Source organism: Musa acuminata, chromosome BXJ1-4 (genome assembly GCF_036884655.1).
Source record: "Musa acuminata AAA Group cultivar baxijiao chromosome BXJ1-4, Cavendish_Baxijiao_AAA, whole genome shotgun sequence".
NCBI lineage: Eukaryota > Viridiplantae > Streptophyta > Magnoliopsida > Zingiberales > Musaceae > Musa > Musa acuminata.
The window spans coordinates 12,010,120-12,032,500 of record NC_088330.1 but is presented as its reverse complement, the minus strand read 5'-3'; the positions used below and the strand labels follow the sequence as shown (position 1 = coordinate 12,032,500).

At 42.6% G+C, this 22,381-nt stretch overlaps 3 protein-coding genes across 6 annotated transcripts in view; all 3 read left to right on the top strand.

The window, feature by feature from the left end:
- LOC135649267 (high mobility group B protein 14-like) overlaps positions 1-7,546 on the top strand; it is a 10,721-nt gene extending 3,175 nt beyond the window's left edge. Inside the window, exons 2-5 of one of the 2 annotated variants that reach the window (XM_065167483.1) lie at positions 5,988-6,045; positions 6,137-6,181; positions 7,125-7,199; positions 7,303-7,546. In XM_065167483.1, coding sequence (XP_065023555.1) covers positions 5,988-6,045; positions 6,137-6,181; positions 7,125-7,199; positions 7,303-7,344 — 220 coding nt within the window. In that variant the 3' untranslated portion in view covers positions 7,345-7,546. Of the gene's footprint in view, positions 1-5,987; positions 6,046-6,136; positions 6,182-7,118; positions 7,200-7,302 lie in introns of both variants that reach the window. The other variant, XM_065167474.1, reaches the window with a different exon arrangement.
- Positions 7,547-12,134: 4,588 nt separating this feature from the next.
- On the top strand, positions 12,135-14,167 carry LOC135649258 (WRKY transcription factor 71-like). 2 transcript variants are annotated; one of them, XM_065167463.1, is made up of 3 exons: positions 12,135-12,748; positions 13,243-13,389; positions 13,489-14,167. In XM_065167463.1, the coding sequence occupies exons 1-3, from the start codon at positions 12,252-12,254 to the stop codon at positions 13,844-13,846; spliced, it is 1,002 nt and encodes a 333-aa protein (XP_065023535.1). In that variant the 5' UTR covers positions 12,135-12,251; the 3' UTR covers positions 13,847-14,167. The 2 variants fall into 2 exon arrangements, with proteins under 2 accessions (XP_065023535.1, XP_065023540.1); XM_065167468.1 differs by having other exon boundaries at positions 12,137-12,748; positions 13,246-13,389.
- A 1,360-nt stretch (positions 14,168-15,527) lies between these two features.
- Positions 15,528-22,369, top strand: LOC135649240 (uncharacterized protein C2F7.02c-like). Of its 2 annotated transcripts, XM_065167452.1 has the most exons (8): positions 15,528-15,685; positions 16,666-16,860; positions 17,352-17,509; positions 20,523-20,625; positions 20,791-20,925; positions 21,001-21,300; positions 21,498-21,835; positions 21,971-22,369. In XM_065167452.1, exons 2-8 carry the CDS (start codon positions 16,710-16,712, stop codon positions 22,160-22,162), a joined length of 1,377 nt encoding a protein of 458 aa, XP_065023524.1. In that variant the 5' UTR covers positions 15,528-15,685; positions 16,666-16,709; the 3' UTR covers positions 22,163-22,369. The 2 variants fall into 2 exon arrangements, with proteins under 2 accessions (XP_065023524.1, XP_065023516.1); XM_065167444.1 differs by having other exon boundaries at positions 20,791-21,300.
- The last annotated feature ends 12 nt before the right edge of the window (positions 22,370-22,381 follow it).

Below are 22,381 nucleotides of genomic sequence, written 5' to 3'. Positions count from 1 at the left end.
GGGAGGTGACGACCCCTGCGTGGTTCCCGTCTCTCGGAGAGGAACCAAGGAACCCTAACATATATCGGCATTGCAACTGAAGAAAGGGGTGCGAAAAGGTGAATTAACATTCGTGGCTGCTATGAAGCTAGAGCCACTCGACGAGAAGGCCATTCAAGAACCTGCTGTGGTGGCGAACGTCCTGAAAGAGTTCAATGACGTTATGCCACCCGAGTTGCCGAAGACTCTTCCACCACGCAGAGGCCTGGATCACAACATCGAGCTGGAGCCAGGAGTGAAGCCTCTAGTGAGACCACCCTACCGCATGCCCCCGCTAGAGTTGGCAGAACTCAGGAAGCAGTTAGGTGAACTGCTAAGCGGTGGTCTCATCCGCAGCTTTAAAGCACCATTCGGAGCTCTAGTTTTCTTCCAAAAGAAACAAGATGGGAGCCTCTAACTATGCGTTGATTACCGAGCTCTCAACAAAGTGACAGTGAAGAACAAGTATCCCATCTCGCTCATCGCGGACTTGTTTGACCAGTTGGGCAAAGCCAAGTATTTCTCAAAACTCAACCTTAGGTCGGGGTATTGACAGGTGTGCATTGCTGAAGGCGATGAAGTGAAGACTACCTGTGTGACCAGGTATGGAGCGTTTGAGTTCTTGGTGATGCCTTTCGGCTTAACCAACGCTCCGGCCACGTTCTGCACTCTCATGAATCAGCTATTCAAGGAGTATTTGGATAAGTTCATGGTCATCTACTTGGACGATATCGTCGTCTACAGTCAAACGCTCGAGGAGCATGTCAAGCACCTTCGGACAATTTTCAAGGTTCTCAGGGAGAACGCTTTGTTCGTGAAAAGGGAGAACTGCTACTTTGCCCAAACGGAGATCTTATTCTTGGGGCATCGAATCGGTGATGGTACCATTCGGATAGACAAATCAAAAGTGTAAGCGGTTGCGGAATGGCGAACTCCAAAAAAGGTGTCAGAGTTGAGATCCTTCCTTGGTTTCGTCAACTACTATCAACGCTTCATAGCGGGGTATTCAAAGTGTACTACTCCACTGACGGAGTTGCTGAAGGAGTAGTCTTGGAAGTGGTCCGACAAATGTGAAATAGCATTCCAAGATCTGAAGGCTGCTGTTCTGGAAGAACTGGTACTCAAATTGCCGGACTATGGAGAGCCTTTTGAAATCCATACAGATGCTTCAAACTTCGCTATTGGGGGAGTACTCATGCAGGAGGGTCATCCGGTGGCCTACGAGAGCCGCAAGCTCAACGAGACCGAGCGGCGGTACCCAGTGCATGAAAAGGAGATGATAGCGGTGATATATTGCCTACGAATTTGGTGACACTACCTTCTCGGATCGCGATTTGTGCTGAGGACAGACAACATCGCTCTGAGCTATTTCCAAACGCAGAAGAAACTTTCCCCAAAGCAAGCACGATGGCAGGACTTCTTGGCTGAATTTGATATGGCAATGGAGTACAAGCCTGGAAAGGCAAATGTCGCGGTCGATGCATTGAGTCGGAAAGTGGAGCGCGTGAATGTCGTACAATTGGAGGGCAGAGGCCAAGCAAGTCAGTTGCACTCCAACTTCCTTTCCAGGATCAGGGATGGACTGTATAGTGACCCCAAGGCAATTATCCTGATACAGCTCATCAAAGAAGGCAAGGCACAACGATTTTGGGTCCAAGAGGGACTCGTGTACACAAAAGGGAATAGGGTTTATGTTCCTCGAGTGGACAATTTGAGGCGTGAACTCTTAAGAGAGTGTCATGATTCCTTTTGGGCTAGACACCCAGGTATTCATCGAACGTTGGCTCTCGTGGAGAGGGCCTTCTACTGGCCAAAGATGGGGACTGATGTGGAGGAATATGTTCGAACGTGCCTCACTTGCCAACAAGACAAGGCGGAGCAGCGGAAGCCGGTGGGACATTTAGAGTCGTTGCTCGTACCAAAAAGGTCGTGGGGGAGCATTTCTTTGGACTTCATATCAAGCTTGCCACTAGTAGGGAGACTCGGATCGATACTCGTGGTAGTCGATCGATTTTCAAAGCATGCAACTTTCATTGCTGCTCCCCTACACTGTTCAGCAGAGGAGGTGGCCAAGCTGATGATGAAGGATGTAGTGAAGTATTGGGGAGTCCCGCACAATATCATCAGTGATCGAGATGCTCGGTTCCTGGGACGATTCTGGACCGAGCTATTCAAATTGTTGGGATCCAAGTTATACTACTCCACAAGCCTCCACCCCCAGACGGATGGCCAAACCGAGAGGATAAACTCGCTCCTGGAGCAATATCTTCGGCACTATGTGAGTGCCAACCAACGAGATTGGGTGAAGTTGTTGGACATTGCCCAATTCTCCTACAACTTGCAGTGGAGCTCTGCGTCCAACAAGAGCCCCTTCGAGATCATTACAGGACAACAACCGTTAACTCCTCACACCATGGCAATCGGGTATACTGGGAGTAGTCCGTCAGCCTGCCACTTCGCAAAGGAGTGGCACCGAAATGCAGATATTGCGCGGGCTTACTTGGAGAAGGCGACAAAAAGGATGAAGAAGTAGGCAGACTTGGGAAGGCGACTACAAGAGTTCAAGGTCGGCGATTTGGTGTTGGTAAAGCTCCAACCAGCATTACACCAATTCTTTAGGAACAAAGTCCACAAAGGATTGGTGCGCAAGTATGAAGGGCCCTTCCCAATTATCAGCAAGGTAGGCAACGTCTCCTACAAGTTGCAGCTGCCGTCGTGGTTCAAAATTCACAACGTTCTTCACGCTGGCAACCTAAAAGCCTACCACTCGGATTCGCAAGATGCTTCCCGAAGTGTTCCAACTCGGCTACCTCCCACCAGAGTCTCCTACGAGAAGCGAGTTGAAACCATTTTAGCGGATCGCAAGATAAAGCTACCCAATGGAGCTGAGCAGACTAAGTACTTGGTGAAGTGGCGAAAGCTTCCCCGAACTGAAGCCAATTGAGAGCCCGAAGACACCCTGCGACATGAAGAAACAATTATCAACAACTACCAACAAGCGTCGACGAGGGCGTCGACAGTTTAAGTGGGGGAGAATGTCATGAACGGTCGTCGCGCACCCGCAATAACTCCGTTCAACGAGCCGTTCGTCGCTCTCATCTACATGTACAGCAGCTTGGCAGCATGTTTTGTCTTGGTTTTGAGTAATTTTGCTTGTAAAAATGTAAGTTCAAACAAGTTGCAGCGCTACAAAACGACCGCTCACCGAACTGAGCAAAACAGCCCAAAAACAGCTCCGTTTTCGTGTGCCACGGGCTGTTTTTTGCAGTCCGCCTCCGCTCACAAAAACGTCAGCCATCTCAGCCCCTTGGAACCCCCTGGGTGGCACAAGGCTGGATGGGGCTTCGGTATAGTGTCGGGCGTTGAACAATCTTTCGCAAGTTCGCACATTACCTTGACGAGAACTTGTTGTCGCGCCCGGCACTCGGTGAGCAGCTGTTTGTGGACTTGCAGTTGCTCGTTCAACCTTCTAAAGTCCTTGTTTTCCCTCTCTCCCTCTTTTCTCTTGTGCACGCAAGGTGCTCGTTGAATTGCTTGTAAAGCTTTCCCTTTTCGTGAGACGTCGGGACTTGTCCGTCGCTCGTTCTTTGAACTAATCAACTTTCTCTTTTTACAGGTCCTTCGGGACCTGCGGGCTGATCTTTGCGGACGCAAATCGCAAGGGCGAAGCGCGACTTAGGCAACGCAAGCTAAGTTCGCGTCTTTGCCGCAAGGGTGCCTCACGTCTTAGGCAATTCCAACTAAGGCTGTGACAGTAGGGCTGAGTGTTCAGAAGTCTCATGTATAATATCATATCTTTGCTTGGAGCGGGTATGAAGCGTTCTAGGGTTTGATAAAGTTTAGGATTGTCCCCCATACTATGTGATATTGTCATGTCCGAGTTACCCACACTTGTTATCCTCACTATGAGTTCATAGCTTTGTCTTTTTTTTTACCAAATTATCAGCCTACGGAAACAAAGGTGCTCGTAATTTTTTTCCCAAGGAAAAAAAAAATGCTGTATTAATTCAAAAAGCGGATAAGGTACTCGTAATTTCAAATTTTCAGAAATAGATTTATTTTGCACTTGTGGGCTGCCTTTGCATGAGAGAGAACAGCCCCAAATGAGTAGTGGATGGTTTGTTGGTCTTTTTTCTGTTTGGGTTGACTGAATGCAACATAGGTTAATTGAAAAAAGAAAAAAAAAACATAGGTTAATTGAGGTTTAGAGTTGGTTGTTATTCGTTTTCTTACTAATGATTTCTGGAATGAACGGTTATACTTGCAGACAACTTTTGAGACCATACCTTTCGCCTTTTTGCATCGACTTATATTGTAGGTGGAACACATGGATACTAATAAACATGGTAAGACTCGTTCTTGAGACAATGACGATTATTGCAACCTGAACTGGCTTCGGTATAAGACTTTACTGCCACTATCTTGAGATTGGTTGGATATAGATTTGATTGGTGAGAACTAAGAAAGAGATATGGCATGTTACTACTTATAACGGTAGACCCATCAAACCCTATAATCCATTACAACTTCTCTCCACACTTGTGATGTATGAAACCGATTTGGGGGTGAAAATGGATTGGAATTGGGAAACCCCTGCCCATTTCCGGTACCCATTTTTAGTCTGCAGATTAGATCTTGACATGCATATCAAATGGATACTAATTTTTGTATCCATATTTGTTTAACATGAATATGAATACTAATCTGATGATGGATAAACATGAAACTAAATGATTTTAAGGTGAACATCTATGTGAAAATATGCATTAATCAGATGAGTTAATAACAAAGGCGGCATGAACTCAAAAAGTCAAACTTACAAGTTACAAGCATATGTCTTGGTCAGGTTGGCTTCACATTAAGTGTGATAAGAAAATGGAGGGGAAAAATTTTGTACTTGGGAAAAACAATCAAAAAATCTTGCATTAGATAAGTACTGTATTCTGCATTTATACAACAATAGCCAACTCTGAGTGGATACAAAAACAGAGACGAATCATCCGACTCAGTTTCTCCCCATGGCTAAGTTGTTGATATGATATCTGTGTGGTGCTTTATGTTTGGACATGGCATTTTGCCAGAATATACATGACACTTCATAACATCATATGTGGCAGATATACACTTCAATGCCAGGTGGGTAATGGCAAAGGTATTTTTCTGTGATGGTTTGTTTTTTGTGGGTTGTATGTTTTATTTTGAACTAGAGGGTAATAGGATGAGATTAGGCTAAGAAGTCTCCACGACTTGTATGTCGTAATTGTGAAAACCAAGATTCTTCTGGAGCTACTGGTGATTATTATCATGATGAACTGAGTTGACATAAATGCCATTAGTGGTATATATGTTACTTTACCATGCAAAAGGCTGTTGCAATTAGATACAAAGCTTCATGTTCTAATTTTTTTTCTCTTTTAGAAAGATCCTTGAAAAATTAATCTTGAAGGTTGTCAATGAGATGTGGGATTTTCACATAATCGTCCTTAGTTTCTAAGCCTTTAGAGAAATAGTTGTTGTATAGGAAGAAACAAGCTAATAACTTTTCTTATAATAGGATTCATGTGGAAGGAACTAGAGACTAATTGTTTTTTCTGCTTATGGACTGAGATCAGGACTTAATATCAGGGGAGAGGTTTTCGCTTATGAATGTTGCTCTCAGTATGCTGCTTCTTCCATATGAATTATATGTTTGTTGCTTTCTAATTTCCTAAGATAAAACGTGCCTTTTAACCAGTCACAATAAGTGGATATTGTATATAATTCATCCTTAATCTTTCAGTTCTTGATTATACTTGTTACTCTAATATCGGTATGTTTAACCTCGTTTCCTTATTCCAATTTGTCAACTGATGATAATTCTTACTTCTTTGTCTTTAGTCTGAATGTTAAATTTCTTTAGAGGTGTGGTCTGTGAAAATTTAGTTTCAATCGAATAAATGTGTTAAAAGAACCATGTTTTTGTTCTGAAGGGAAGATTTTCGGAAGACTTACCAACAAGAAAATCCAAATGTCAAATCCATGCGGGATGTATGTACATAATACTTGTAGATTATGTTTCAACTGATTTGAGTTATATTGTTTATATTGCATGACAGTTTTTTTTTTTGTTAACTTTCAGATTGGTAAGGCATGTGGGGAGAAGTGGAAAACAATGTCATTTGAGGTTAGATCTTGACATCTTTTCTGCAGATTTAGGCAATCGAGTTGTATATGATACAAATCAAGATAAAAAATACATATGTGTGATATTGGATAAGAAGATTCATTGTGACGATTTACAAAGTTCAGTTAAATTGTGAAGGAATTATTTGAAACAAGAGCAGGCAGTGGGCTATATATGCAGTATTTATTGATTCTGGGGTGTCAGCGAATTCTGCAGAAGTAATACATAAGAATCATTTATGATTTATATGAATTTTAAGTTCAAGTGTAATCCTTCTTTCTCCCGTCAACCATTCATCACCACTTCTTTTATAGGCTTTTCCACATAAAAGAAATCTATTCTCCCGCTGAAACTGGGTTTCATATATTCTGTTTGTGCTATTGCTGATTTTCTTCTTTGTGGTACATGAACAACCAAGATTGCCTATCCCATCTTGATAAAGACGCTCATTGAGCATAAAGATTTATTAGATTTTGGCGGCAACCGGAATAGTTGACCTTTTTTATATGAAATAGATGATTTAGTCCAACATAAACTGGATTCATATTTATTAGGCTTGAATGCAAAAATGTGGCTTCTCTGATGTACGAATCAATTTGGACCAAGAAGTGGCAGAACGTTTCAAAAGCCAAGTTATAATTTGCCTATTAACTCAATGATTCGTGTAAAAGCTTTTTGAAGTATTTTTATGATGTCATTTTCGACAGAAATGAGTATGTGAAGTCTTCCGACTATTACACTAGTTATTGATTTTTCTATCAAAACAAAATGATATGTAAGAAAAGGGAACATTGTGACTTTGGTTAGAACCCTTGTAACCCTGGAAAATAATATTTCTCAGGGGTACGATGTGCTACATGTCATGTTTAGCGGAATTAAGCAGCTTAGGCAAAGCTAGTATCGACTTCATTGAGTTTTATTTTACGTTGTTTGCTAGGAAAAGGTTGCCTACTATGACATAGCTACAGAAAAACGAGCTGAGTTTGAGAAGGCCATGGCAGCATATATCAAGAGAAAGGTTGGTGATCTTTTAAGAGGTCCCTTTCCAAGTTGTTTGCCTACCCTCCTCCTGACGGCCTCTCTAGTATGGATCCTAATGCCCTTTCTATATTATCTTGCAGGAAAGCGGTGAGATTTCCGAGGAATCTGATGACTATGAGTAAGTGGGATGAAACCCGGAGATGGATTAGATGAAAATTCATTGCTTGTAAATTATATTTGTCTGTTCTATTAGAATTGGAAGCTTGAGCTGCTGTCTCCAATGTTTTTTCACCCTTGAATAAGTGTATATCCGTACCTCAACTCTTGCCATCTGTTCTTGATTTGAACAATTTCAAATGCACCGGTTTGCATTGCACAAACATATGTTCTCATGTGTTATTCAAGTTGTAAGAATTAATGTCTGGGTTGCATGAATGTAAGATCGAATGCTGCAGATATGTTTCTCTCGGAATGACTTGTTGCAATGTATCTGCTGTGACCTAAACACTTCACACTGTGGACAAGTCCTGACAGAACAATCAATAGTATCAACCATCAGAATCCTCCAGAGATGAATTTAAGGTATTATCGACGAACTGCTGACTCGATCAAACAGAAGAAGGTCTCTCGTTAGACACACCACAAAAAATCCACGATCCTTTTGCTTCTCCGTCCTTCTCATACTAATTTTGTGCTTGCAGGTGGTGCCTCTTCATTGCTTCTGCCGCTCCAGATAACGTTGCGTCCGGAAGAACTGCGGCGGTGTTTCCACGAAGACTAACGCACGCTTACCGCAGCGCTACGTCATCATCACCTCACTCCTCGTGTTTCTTCTCTCTCTTCGACCCCGCGACATCTTTTCCCTTCAACAATGTCGACTGACGTACCAAGAAGATATTTCTCTAATGAAAGCTGACGGTGACACCCTCCTAATCCGGAATCCAATGCAGAGTAGAGAGAGAGAGAGAGAGACATCCTGTAGTCTTGGGATTCTGAATCGGATGCTGAATAAAGTACAGGGCGGCGAGTTCAAAGGAGTGCGAGATTGGAATCACATGCACGTATGCACAAAAAGGCTTCAACTTTCGACCACATCGATCGGTGTGCCATATAATTGGCAGCAGTGTCAACTTTGTTGGCGTTTCTCTGATCCAAATCATATTTGCCAGGAAACAGAAAGAAGGGGATTACAGATTCGATCGGCAAGTGTAAGATCTTGAACTCCTCTAATAATTGGCTCGCTGCAGTGTGAAATCACCGGGAGACGTCTACAGGAAAGATTCTTCCTCCATCAATTTCCTTGAGGATAAGGAGGAGTCAAAGGTCGTTATTTATTATGGGGGAACGGCACCAACCTGCTACGCATATATTATTGAGACCTTTAACGATCTTTGACGTGCATCATGTAAGCTTGTGCAGCCGCGTATGGACTCCCCAATAAACAAATGCAAGTTTTCCGTGGCGAGCAGAGCCCTGTTTGGAGCGGCTACTGGTTTGACATAGCAGTTAATGGTGTGAAGGAATAATTGGGGAAGAAAGAGGTGGTGAGAAAGGGATGGGGGCTGGGCTGCAAGCTGACCTTTGCAGGGGTCATCCTTGACTTTGGGTGTCCTTTGTCCTGTTCCTTGGAACCCACTGTACTGTCTTCAATGCAAAGCTGCCCAACACCACTTGTTCTGCTTTATGCCATTTGTAAAAGATGATTAGGTGGGAGCAGTCTTATACCGCTCTTTAGGGTTTAGACCAAGTCCATACCTTCTCTCTCACTCACTCTCATACACAGTATCCACACGGTTCAAAACTTGCTGAAGAAAAACTATTTGAAACAGGCCAATCATAGGAGACATATGGCATGGTCCAAGCTGCACGAGTTGGATTACTGGCTTGATGAATGGTCTCTCAGCATTTTTTTTGTATTAGAAATAGTCATTTGTTTTATGGTGGTCCATTACTGCTTCTGAGAATCAGATTCACACTCCATAGCGCAGTTATTTGAGAAAAGAGACCTCAGCAGCAGCATAAAACAAATGGGATGTATGTGGTGGGACACAGATGCATGAACTGCAAAAGTAATGGAAGGATGATCGAGGCTCTGTCGATGTTCGATCCACCTGCCACTGTAGGAAGTCGATGATGAAACAATTATGCAAAAGCTGATGAGAGTTCCTTTCACCTAACGAGTTTACCACTTGAATGATAGCCATAATCTTTCTGAGAGGCTTAGGCTTCTGTAGTAGATTTTGCTGTTTATGCTGTTCTTTGCAGCAGCAGCAGCATTGCTATGAAAATGTTCTCATTTCCATGGGCAAAATGTCTATTTCATACTCCCAATAGCATGGATAAGCCTTAAATTAGAACCAAGAAGAAAGACCCAACAATTGATATCACATGATCACGTTGCTACTTCAACCCCCTCTCTCTCTCTCTCTCTCTCTCTCTCTCTCTCTCTAAATTCTAAATAGGTTTAGATGCAGTAGAGATGTAATATTCACTATATTAAATATTAGTAGACTGGTGTGAAAACAAAAAGAACCGTAACCCCCTTCTCACTCTCTCACTACACGAATCATCGGGAGGCAACAATGTATTGATTGCCATTTGCGTCAGCCTACATGACTTTTTGCATCAACTTTGCTTTGACCATGGCCATCAAAACCATGGACAACAATGATGGCTTGGGAGAAGCCACAAAAGCGGTCCATCTCATGATCAATACTCCCACCTCTTTCATGCGCGATGTGGTCGCTCAAAAGCCTAACAAGCACGTACCTGCGCTCCACCTCCGATGGAGACGTCCTCAGACCAAACACCACCGCCAAATTCCACCCCATCCAACTCGGTCAAAAATCTCAGGCTCATCCCTTCTCTCTCTCTCTCTCAAAAGAGAGAAGAAGACGTAGACGTAGAGCCGAAGCAACCGCCCCAAGTTGAAGGTATACATCAGGGAATACACTTCTCTTGCCGTCGCATGAATGGCTTCTCACCAGAACAGGCAAATAAAATATACATATGGAATACACTTCTCTTGGCGCAGTTTGATACGTCATGCATGCATGTGATCCGTCCTCGGAAAGGTTGGTCGAGGGTAGGTTCGAGTTGGACGCATCGATCACTGTGTCGCTACCTGTTAGGTTTCCATCGCTCTAGTGGACGAGAATTACATGACATGGAAATGACGAACACCATGAACGTAATTCCACGGGATAGACCGCAACTCCCTCTCATCTTCTTGTGTCGAGAGTTAGCAGCGACATGAATACAGCAGCATCTTTGGACTCGATAAACACCTCCATGCTATGGAAGCGTATATAGCGAACTCGTCTTAGGTAGATCTGGAAGAGAACAGTAGTGGCCTGGGTAGATCCACTCAGGGCTAGACAAGAAGATTACAAGGTTTTACAAGGAGCCAAACACATGGATGAAGGGCTCCTCTTCAGTCTCAATCCTCTAATTATGCTGCATGCACTACCAGTTCGAGAAGTCAAGATTGCTTAGGTAGCATCCATCAAAATCCTATCCAATAGCCCTCCTTATGCAACACCTATATCATTAATTATTGTTCATGCTACTATGTCATGTGATCTTGTTGTTCCTTTTAGGGGGGTCTCCTACTTTGACTATGAGGTTAATTTCCACCCCCCACTATCAACTACAATATGAGTTACAGCATGCAACTGCTGCCACTAGAAAAGTGTAGTTAATATATCTAGAGCATATTCTAGTCATTTTATAATGATGGGAACAGGTGCATGCCTCATCCTGGATTAAGTTGGGAAATCATGTATACTTTAAACATCTGAGACCTGCATGACCTTGCAACAAAGTCAAACCTAAGCACCAGTAAAAGTTCAAACTAAATACAATTCCTGCTCGTGAATTTTGAAGATGTTTATTTTATTCTTCTCCTGAAATCTAAACATGTTTAAGCAGGTGGTGCGAGATCAAAGCGAGAAGATTGCATCGCTGCATCGGTTGACTTATGTTTCAGATGATGCATGAATAAGAAATTGGCCATCACAGAGGCTTGTCTTGTTTATATATTATTATACTATTTCTTGAAAATCGACATCTAAAAATCATTAGAAACCTCGCAACATTGATTCCTTGGCTATAAATTATTTGAATGAAGTGAATTATTGGTCACGAGCTGAGAAGGATAAGAGTACTTTAGTCGAGCTCAATTGTGTCATCGATGAGTGGAACTACATGGAAATATCTAACAATATGTATAGGGAAATCCATTTATCTTTTTAGCACGCTTTAGACCAATCGAGATGGGAGTAATTATGATATGAATAGCTCCGTGTTTGGGTCGATGGAAACCCAGCGAATTGCCACCCAAACATTGTCTTGTACGTCCCAACGGAGACAGCTCGTTCTTGACTACGGCCGAGACCATAGCACTGGGGGTGCATGCACGTGCTCCACACCCGCAGCCGGTGGGGTGGGGTGGGGTCTCACGCATTCTGGATCCCACCATCAGGATCGTCCGAGTCCGATCGAAGGGACTAGAGGGCGCTCCGCGGTCAACTCCCGGGCGCTCACATCGGTGGGGGACCATCACGCCCCCCAAGGTCGTCGGCGACGCGATCCACGCGTCGAGTCAGCATCAGCCGAAGGGGGGCGGTCAAATGACGGTGCTTCCCCACCGGCACGCGTCAGTCGATGCCGCGGAAAGGGTGAAGCACGGTATCAACCTCCTTTGACCACTGTCCTCTCTCGAGCGCTTAACCCACGCCGCTCCACGCGACCGACGATAGCCAGTTGTCCCGTCGTCGTTGACTCAGTCCCATGTGCCCCGGGACGATTATTCCATTCCCACGGCGAGATACAGGTGTGGTGGGGCCCGTGGCAAGTACCGCCAAGCAAAATTTCTCGGATGATTCGGTCATTCTCATAGTTTGCCACCTCGTGTCAAAAGAAAGCCGACGAGATAATGAAACCCAAATGACAAATTGGATGGAATGAGGTGACATTTATAGATCACGAGGCGTCCTTCCCCTCCGCTCATTTCCCTCCTCCCCGTTTCTTTGCACCGAAACCACGCAACACTACTCTCTTCCGATCTCTTTCACACCGGGCTCTCCCCATGTCTGGAGATCAGGAGCGGAGTCACTTCAGCTTCCCGTCGCATGACGAGCTGTCGTCGCTCGTCTCCTGGAAGCCAGCGGGCGGCGCCACCGACAGTGCTGGTGATCCACGCGGTTTCGGCCCCCGGGCGGTACCGCCGCCCGTGAGCCTCACCGACGTGTTGCGTGGCTCGATGATGGACTACGGCGCTCTCGCTCGAGCTTTCGACTTACCGTGTTCGGCGCCGTCTGACGTGCTTGCTCCCGGTGGGATGGCGTCGTCCCGTGAACTGATGGCGGATGTCGGCAATGCTGGCAACAGCATGACGCCGTCGTCCGGGTGCGGTGGAAGTGCGACCCCGATGACGCCTAACTCCTCGACCTCCTGGTCGTCCACCGAAGCCGCCGGCGAAGAAGATGCCGAGCGGTGCAAGAAGGATGAGCCGAAGCAGGAGGAGGAGGTGGAGAAGCAACGGGTCAAGGTGGAAGAGGAAGGGGGTGACACGTCCGAGAAAGTGTAAGCTTCAGTTTCTCTTCTCCTGCACGCATATCGATTTCTATAGGTGGATTGATTCGAAGTAGAAAAGTTCAATAGCATGCATTATTTGCTTTTTCTGGAGACCTTTCCATTGATCCTTGTTCTATCGGCATAAAATTTCAAGGGCTTCCCACCTTACCTGACAAAACAAGACCCTTAAGGGTTCTTCGAAGCCGAAAAGGTCTCTTCCCCCCTTTCTTTCTCACCTTTGGGAATCTTAGCTATAAGCCTTTTGACTGGATCTTGTTTGTTTCTGTCGAACCCAAAGGTCTTCCCTCGAGCTCCTTTTTTGGGATTCAATCAGAGATCAGTAATGCATACGGATCTCAAATTCTCGAAACCAACAAACTAAAAGAACCACATGAATTCTATCTACCGCGCTCTCATTTCTGGCATCTATCCATGAACAAGAATTAACCGGTAGCAGTTGCATCACTCACCTCTGTCTCGTGGTTGCTGCGTCGCCATTGAAGCAGGAACAAAAGCAAAAAGAAAGGAGAGAAAAGGCAAAGGGATCCCCGTTTTGCTTTCGTGACCGAAAGCGAGGTCGATCATCTCGACGACGGCTATCGGTGGAGGAAATACGGCCAGAAAGCAGTCAAGAACAGCCCTTACCCGAGGTTAGTCAACCAAATTGGTCCCGAGTTCACATATATCCTCTTCTGCTTCTCGAAGCCATCGCTTCTTGTGACGATGCTCGTGTGTCTTGTGCGTTGCAGGAGCTACTATCGTTGCACGACACAGAAGTGCCCGGTGAAGAAGAGGGTGGAGAGATCTTATCAGAATCCAAGAATCGTGATCACCACCTACGAAGGGAAACATGCTCACGAATGCCCCGCAACAGTCAGAGGGAGCACACACTTGTTACCACCTCCTTCGGCGATGTCGACCAGCTTCTGCCAGAATCTTGTGATGCAGCAGATGAACCAACTGAACAATGACAATAGCCTGCAAGCGAACATAAACCCTAATGTGTATCTGGCGAACCTGCCGCCTTCTCTCCAGCAGCTCCAACTCCCCGACTACGGTCTCCTGCAAGACATAATTCCTTCCTTCATTCACGGCGGCCAACCATGATAATATGGATACGGCTTCACTACTGCAGCTTCTTGTTTTAGACCTCTATTTTTGTATGATGCGATGACCCCCCCCCGCTTTCTTGTACATGAATCTAGTTTTAATATCTTGAGATAACGTAGCAAACTCTCGAGGCTAAAATCTGCCGAGATAACCGAGTGCCTAATTCTTCTCCACTACGACTGAGAGCTCATCTCACATTTCATCTGCAATAGCAAATGGCGAGAGTTTTCTTGGAAAAATAGATGATGAGATGAGATCGACACTATCGTCTTCTGGCATTTATTTGGTAAACGGAGTTTGTTGTGGCGTGTTCATGTCTATTAGATCACTGCAGAGATTGTGCTTCCGGAAGCTCAAAACAATTGCTTTGGCTGCTTGATTTCTTCGTGGATGACACATTGTTTCCTCATCTGTAGTATTGGCATGGTGAGACGTCAAACGAAGTAACATACGATATCATTATCTTCACACATTATATATAACCCTTAATTATTATATATATATATATATATATATGTATGATCAGCTGGTTGTATTTGTTGTGTGCAGTACACGTTCCCATCAGCGGCCTGTACACAGGAGAGGTAGTCACAGCTCGAGTCGTTGTTCGATTGACAAAAATGGCTTCTTTACATGCTAACTCTTCGCCAGAACTCGTTCTTAGTTTCGTGTGCTGAAGTAAAATAGATCAAATGGCTACCATAAATTCTTTGCAGCATCTTCTTCATGCATGTTGAGGAGATGCAATTAATATATGCTTGCTGTCGCTGGGAACGATCCTTTTTGTTGCTACCGTCTGAGATCATGAACATAAAACATGTCATGTATAGCTTCGTAAGTTTTAGGATTCATGCTTCGACGCAATAGATGAAGAAACCCTAATTCTATGATCCAAAAAGGGAAAATTAAATCCAGGATCGGATTGGCTTTTGAAAAATGAAACCCTAATTCTAATTGCTTTTGCATGGGTTAGTTCCTAGATTTCGTCTGATGAACGAAATGGGCCGGGCCTAATCTGGCCTTGATAGTCCGATTAGCTTCGTCAGATGAAACCCGAGTAATAGTATCATTCGTGGCCAGCCAGTTGAGAACATTGGCCTCGACCACAACTTTGCGATGTGGTACTAAAGACAAGCATTGGTCGTCTTTGCTGAGTAATAGGTAGTGTAGCAAGCAAGACAACACCGTATGTTTCTTTTTTCTGTACTTGGCTTTCTTTTCTTTGCCGACGAGTACAATAGCACCGTGCACGTCAGGTGCCGGCGACGGTCAACTGCGGCTCTCGTGATGTCCCCTTCTTTTCTCGCTCGGACTCCATCCTTCTTCTCTCGCGGAATAGGCGTAGACCGATCGATGGAAGAAAAACCACAAAGCGGAGTGAACTTATCAACCTGCCTTGTTCTCCCTCAAGTCTCACCGAATACCATCGCTTCGAATTCGTTTACACCCGTCGACACGTGTCCAAGAAACACGTTTCGTTATCTGTGGGGCATTGTCCATCGTTTATCTTAGGGGAAAGCGTGCACTGGACTGCGAACGGGAGGCGGCGGAGGCCTCTGAATCCGTGAAGCGCCGCCACGTGCCAAGCGACCTCCTGCTGACTCGGAGCGCAGCAACGACGTGTCGCGAATCTAATGGTCAGGAGAAGCAGAGCACGCCGCATCAGGGCCGTCCGTCGGCGATCCCGGGGTCGGTCGGCCCTTCTCTTTATTGGCGAGGGAAACGAGAGAGAAAGGTTTCTCTCTCTTCGGTCGCCTCGCTTCGCCTCTTTTCTCTCTCTCCCCCGCCTCCCGGACCTTGAGAGAGCGAGAAAGGGAGGGCGAAGAGCTGCCTCGAGTACGTGCTCCTGTTTTTCTTGATCGACCGTTCTCTGTTTCTTGTTCTCTTGCCTCACAGGAGCTTCGATGCGTCTAATTCATCTCCTGTCGTGTGGGTTTCGTGCGTGCTTCGATCGATTCTTGGGTGGATTCTTTGGCTTCGTTCTTGTTCTCGTTTACTTTGTCTCGGGGATTTTATTTGTGGTTTCTTGTAATTTCTGTATGCTGATTAGCTGAAGTTTGTTTGACTGTTTTTTTTTCTTTATTTTCTTTTGATTTTCTTGAATTTGCTGGAGGGATAAAAGATTTCAAAATTGCTACTCTGTGTCGGTTTTTGGTTGATTCTCATTTTCTATTCTTTCTATATTTCTTTTGTTCTTTCGTTGATGTTTATTCTCTTGTTAGGGTTTGGTAAGCTCTTTCTTTAAACTTATGCAGTTTAATTGGTAATGTTCAGGACGATCTTTGATGCTTGTTAGTCTCAATTCAGACACCTGATGATTATGTCTGTCGATTTTTTTTTAGGGTTTTGGTTTTGATGTGTTTCTAGCGCCATCTTGTTGCGGGCTATAGATGTCTTCTTGTTCTTTCAATTAAAGTTCGCTTGGAGTTCACTTGTTGCGAGACAGAACATGTATGATCTCGCCGAGATGGAAAATCCGATAGTTTTTCTTGTTCGTGATGGTTTCTTTCTGTTGGCCCTTTCATTTTTTTGGATTTGCTTTTCGCAAAATTTTCTATTTGCTCCTTTGGGAATGAAATAATTCATGATGTCACCTTCTTGTCTAGCAGTAAAGTCTTCTATATGAAAAAGAATTCATGATAATGTATGTGACCTTCTTGTCTAGCAGTTAATTCTCGTATAAATTTATCCAGGTTTGACATGTTTGTGCCTGGTTTGTCCTATTTATATGTGAAAATTGTGTTATTGCACAAGTTATATGACTTATATTTCGTTCTGAGGCTGAATAGTAGACTGCATATTGTTCTATTTTGCAGTTTGTACCTGTCGAGGTGAACTTCGATACATATTATTTGCTGAAATGGCAGCACTGAGAATGAAAAGAAAATCAAACAAAGGTCGTGTAAGATTATGCAGTGCCCGTGCTCGTTACAAATTTATTAAGACATCACAAAGCTTGGCATCTCAAGGCAAGACAGAGATGAACACTTCTATACAATTTCAACAAGATGGTGAGCTATTGCATGCCTGATATTGTCAAGCCTTTTCTTCATCTTGTCACTCCCATGTGAAACTTAAATCCGAGGGCCATGATGAAGCCATTTATTCTCAAGATAAGTCCCGGTTTTTGTAGGCTTCTACTCTTAAAGTCATTTGACCTTTAAGTAACAATCCAAGAGCCACTGTAGATAGAATATGGGGTCACTCTAATTTCCTTGGCACGACTGTGGAATCTTAATGTTAGGACATACTATCTGCTGATGCACTTTTCCATTGGACATAATCTGCCTCATTTTCATCATTGTTAACCTCATTTTCATCAATCTGTTTGTGCAGACAAACAAAAGTTAAATATCATATTGCCCATCTTTTTTGCATCGAAGATTATTATTTGTCTGATAGCAAACAACTATTTTATTTCCTTTATTATTTTAAAGGGCATCGTTCCATAGATATATATGTGCTAGCTAAGCTTGTTTTATGTTAAAATTTAATATTACAGGGTGCCTCTCAAGCGTAGTTCCTTCGGGATACCTTTTAAGCACAGTTCCTTCTGATACTGAACAATCAGGAAGCAATGTTGTGGTAACTGGATTTAATGAAACCTCTACTAAACTGTGGAACTTATTGTCATCCGATCTTTTACCTGTAGGAAGACAGGTACCTACTTTCTTTTCTAGACATTGCGTGTACAACTCTATGGTTGCAACATCATTTCTTGTTTGTTATTTGTTTTTAATTTATTAGACGCCAAGATTTTTATTATAGTTTTCTTGTAAAATTCACCTGCCTCTTGGATTTGGCCTCTGGTTTTTATAACTTCTGGCTGTCAACTAATTTTGTATTATAGATAGTTCCTACATTAGCCTTAAATGAGAATGAGAGTCAAGTCATTATATTATGATGTTTAGTACTACTAGGTAATTTGTTTTTATTCGCCACTATTATCGCTCTATGACATTCTTAGACTTGAAAAATCAATAAAAAAAGGGAGACAATGACCATAATAAAGAAAATAATATGTTAAGCTATTTGGTAAAATAACCTTTAAAAGTGCCTTCCTTTTTATTTGGACAAAACAGTGATTTCAATAGGCGCTCGGGTGAGGCGAGGTGAGGCCCGAGCACCTCGCTTCATTTCCAGGTGGCGCGCTTCAAAGAGGCGCCGCCTGAGCGCTCGCCTGAGCCCAAGCGTCGGGCACTTCGAGCGAGCACTCGGGTTAAACCAGGCGTTCGAACTAGCATTTTAGGTCAAGTTCGGTCTTCGGTGCTTTAGTTGGTTCAATCGAACCAACTAAAGCATCGATATCATCCTTCCTCTGACGACTTCCCAACCCTAACCCTGCTCGTCGCTCCCGCTCTCGCTGTCGCTGCCATTGTCGCCGCTCGTCGCTCCTGTTGCTGCTGCTCGCTTCTACCGCTGTCGCTGCCACTATCGCCGCTCGTCGCTCCCGCTCCCGCTCCCGCTACTCACTGCTACCGCTGTTGCTGCCATTGTCGTCGCTCCTGCTATCGCTGTTGCCGTTGCCACTGTCGTCGCTCGCCGCTCCCGCTCCCGTTGCTATCACTGTCGCTGCTCGCTGCTACTGCTACTTTCAGTCAGTAACCTCGATCTTCTTATTCACACTATTCTCACTTCGTATATTGTTAACAATATATTAGCAGTATACTACTAGCTGTATACTAGTAACATTATTTTTATTTATTAGATTAATAATATATTATTTTGATTTTAATACTATTAATTTTTATTTATTTGAAATTATCGTTTTTAATTTTGTGATTTTTTGTTAATGTGATATTGTAATTTTACAAGATTTCTTAATTTAATATTATATTTTAATTTAAATAATTATATTTATTAATTATATTATATATTTTTATATTTTAACATCTCGTTTCGCTCAGGCGAACGCCTAGCACCTCGGGTGTTTTTGGACCTTGGCGCCTAGCGCTTTTTAAATCACTGGGACAAAAGGATGAGATTGGAATGATCGAATGGTTATATTTTTATTTGAGCAAATAGAGCACAAGCATGAGGTGATTAGGTTAGTTGTTCAATTGGGAAAATACGATGACGTGTTATATTGCAACAAATCAGAAGCAGAACTGTGTGTGCCCATGCAGAAGACCCTATTTTTAGATTTTTCTAATGTTGCACTTACTGTCATTATATACAAGGGTTCAGTGGCATATTATAATTTTTTGAGTCAAATTCTTTTATATATACCCCTGAGAAGGATATTTATATGATATTTTTAAAGTTTGGAGGAATATTATAATCACATTTCCTTCTTCTAAGGATAAATCCAAATTTTTCATTAGTTTTAACTTTTAACCTTCAACTAATGAAATATCCTGGAAACCACTAATAGGTGACATATGGACGTGACCATTGATGGGGATGGGTTTTCTTGGATAGGGGTTTAAATTTCAGAAAACATTGAAATCTCTTGGAATTTAATATAGGTGTCTGAATAAGCTATGTTCTTATGTTCTTATTTTTATATGTTTATAAAATAAAGTTATTCAGTTAAGGCTAACTCATGCTATACTGAGTAAGACCAAAAATAAAGACCCAAACATCATCCCATGATCAGCCAGCCAATCAACCACCAGTTAGCTTCTCTCAGAATTATGTAGTCCTGTTGTCAATAGAAGTATTTAACATAAAAATACAAAATGACAAAAATTCCTCTATTCATTTTCAACACAAATATTTTGGGCCTCATTGTTTACAACCCATGTTGATTCCTCTTTCGGGGCACCGGTTAGAATTTCCCTAGTGAAGTGGCTGCAAATAACAGAGAGCCATTAGGAGGTCTAACGATAAAGCCACACCCTTCCTGTCTCTTTTTCCCTTTTGAGGCACTGGAGAAAGATCCATACTTATCTAATTTGTGCCAATTTTAGGGATTTTCCCACCCGACCCACCAGGTAATTATCAAACTGGCTCTAATTTTCAATGTAATCCATTCCTAGCTATTAAATGGACCTCATGCTGATCAAGCTGAGGAGGAAATGTGGTACCAGCAAATGTTTCCTGTTTCCAGGAAGATCTTGCTGGACATATTCACTTGTTTATGTTTAATAATAGTGAAACTAAATGGCAATTTGCTATGTTTAATGTTTCTGTGGTAGGTAGACATGGATTAGGAGATGAACGGTTTGAAGATTGTATTACACAATGATGTAGGATCATAGTTGTCAAAGATATACACTTCAGCTCTACATGAGAAACAAAGAAGAATAAGATATGGGAAACATGCAAGCTTCTCATAAATATTGTGCGCTAAAATATAATAATGTCATTAAGGCATTACTTTGGAATTTTCATGTATATGTGGTGAGATCATATACTTGTCATAGGTTCAAGTGATGCCGGTGCAGTTATTGTCAAATTTTAAGGATGAAGAGTGGGTCAAATGGCTCTTGTCCAGTGCTGTCAAGTAGACGACAGTTGCATGTGGACTTCTATGAGTGCTCATGGGGATTGTTCACCGTTGGCATAATTGTTTCTGTATTTGGTCATTGAAGTTATGATGTTGAATGACTATGTTTGTTTTATGTTAATATTTAAATTTCTGGTTGAAATGCTTGTTTTCCAATTGTCGTGTATTTGTAGATTAATTTATTTTTATATTTTCCTGTGACTATTTCGCTTGCTGCTGCAGGGTTCACCGTCAGCCACTATACCACACGAGTTAGAAACAATATTCTCAACCAAATTTGAGCATGGCGATTCTCTTTTGAAGCCAACTAATATCTTTGACGAAGGTACTGGTCCTTGAAAATTATTCTATTTGCCTTGCCTTTAAGTTTAATATAACACATGATGTACTGATAAAAAATTAGGCACAATATATGAATCTTTTCTCGACATAAGTAGTAAATTCCTTTTCTGAGTTAATGCAATAAACACCAATTTTCCCTTATTTTCAGTTAATCATGGAAGTGCTAATTTGCCTAATCTGGTTGCGGATGAAGGAGAGGATGAAAACCGTGGCTTCACAGATTATCAAGCTTGCACATTATTGAAATTCCCCTCAGAGAGTGTTTCTTGGTTACCTTTTGATGGTAGCATAGATCTTTCAGATGTGTTTTGTACTCATTATGAGTATAGTAATTGTGACATACCGATTGATGCGGCAGAGAAATGCATGATGCCGCCATTCCTTGAGAGGACGATGGAAACCAGTGATGTTCTTGATAGTGATTCAAATCAAGGAACCATGACGAACTCCAATGATGCATGCTTCTACTTAGCTACTCATCAAGAAGTTGACGTAAATTGTCCGTCTGATGATTTGCAAGTATCAGAGTGGTTTAATCAACAGTTACTGTCCAGAACCTCACCTGATTTCCCGCAGGCAGTTTCATCTAGTTGTCCTAATCTATCGCCGAAGGAAACACAACAAAGGAAGCCCATAACTCTTGTGCTTGATTTAGATGGTAAGTTTAGTCAACATCTGTTGCATTTTTTTCTCTTTGGACATTTTATATTGATGTTATTTTTGTTTCCTTTCATTGTTCCCATTATCATTAGAACTTTTTATTTATTTATTTATTTATTTATTTACCTGATCTTATCTAGTTGTCTTGTTTCCTGTGAATGTTTTGAAACTAATCCCAGTCTCGTGTGTCTGCAGAAACTCTTGTCCACTCTACGCTGGAGCCTTGTGATGGGGCTGATTTCACCTTTCCTATTATCTTGGACGTGCAAACTCATACTGTATATGTAAGACGGAGGCCTTTTCTACAAATGTTCCTTGAGAGAGTCGCTCAAATGTTTGAAATTGTTATTTTTACGGCTAGTCAAAGCGTATATGCTGCGCAGTTACTTGACATGCTGGATCCAGACCACAAGATAATTTCTAAGCGTATGTATCGGGAATCGTGCATATTCTCAGAAGGTAGCTGCACCAAGGACCTTGGTATTTTGGGGATTGACCTTGCAAAAGTCGCAATAATTGACAATTCTCCACAGGTATTGTCAGTTTTTAACACTGTCGGTAGTTGAATATTTTTTGCTGTTTCTTTTCACAGTAGGAGGATAAAATCACATAATATTTTTAACAAAAGGGGTGATTGGTTCCCCTTTTTCTCTCCCCTTATTTTTCAGGTTTTCCATTTGCATGTTAACAACGGCATACCAATTGAGAGTTGGTTTGATGACCCATCAGACCATGCTTTGGTTCAAATACTCCCCTTCCTTGAGACGCTGGTCGGTGCTGAAGATGTCCGTCCCATTATTGCACAGAAATTCGGCATTAGGGAGGAGCAGCAGCAGCAGCAGCAGCAGTTGTTTTGTTGAGATATCACTATAGTATATTGGTTCCTCTAAACTTCGAGATTCTTCCTCAAAAAGGTAACCCATACCTGTGAATAGTTAGTTTTTATTTTATTTTATTTCACTTGAGATGATGATTGTAACCAAAACCAAATCCAAAGGCTGTATATCCTTCCCATCAACACTGGTGTTTTGCATTGAAAAATAAACCATCTCACTTGTTTAACAGTAGTAGCGTTGTCC

Coding starts and splice junctions, on each gene's coding strand:
- LOC135649258 (XM_065167463.1), top strand. CDS start 12,252: ATGTCTGGAGATCAGGAGCGGAGTCACTTCAGCTTCCCGTCGCATGAC. Junction 12,749..13,242: donor GGTGACACGTCCGAGAAAGT/GTAAGCTTCAGT, acceptor TCGCCATTGAAG/CAGGAACAAAAGCAAAAAGA. Junction 13,390..13,488: donor AAGAACAGCCCTTACCCGAG/GTTAGTCAACCA, acceptor TGTGCGTTGCAG/GAGCTACTATCGTTGCACGA.
- LOC135649240 (XM_065167444.1), top strand. CDS start 16,710: ATGGCAGCACTGAGAATGAAAAGAAAATCAAACAAAGGTCGTGTAAGA. Junction 16,861..17,351: donor TATACAATTTCAACAAGATG/GTGAGCTATTGC, acceptor TTAATATTACAG/GGTGCCTCTCAAGCGTAGTT. Junction 21,836..21,970: donor TAATTGACAATTCTCCACAG/GTATTGTCAGTT, acceptor CTTATTTTTCAG/GTTTTCCATTTGCATGTTAA.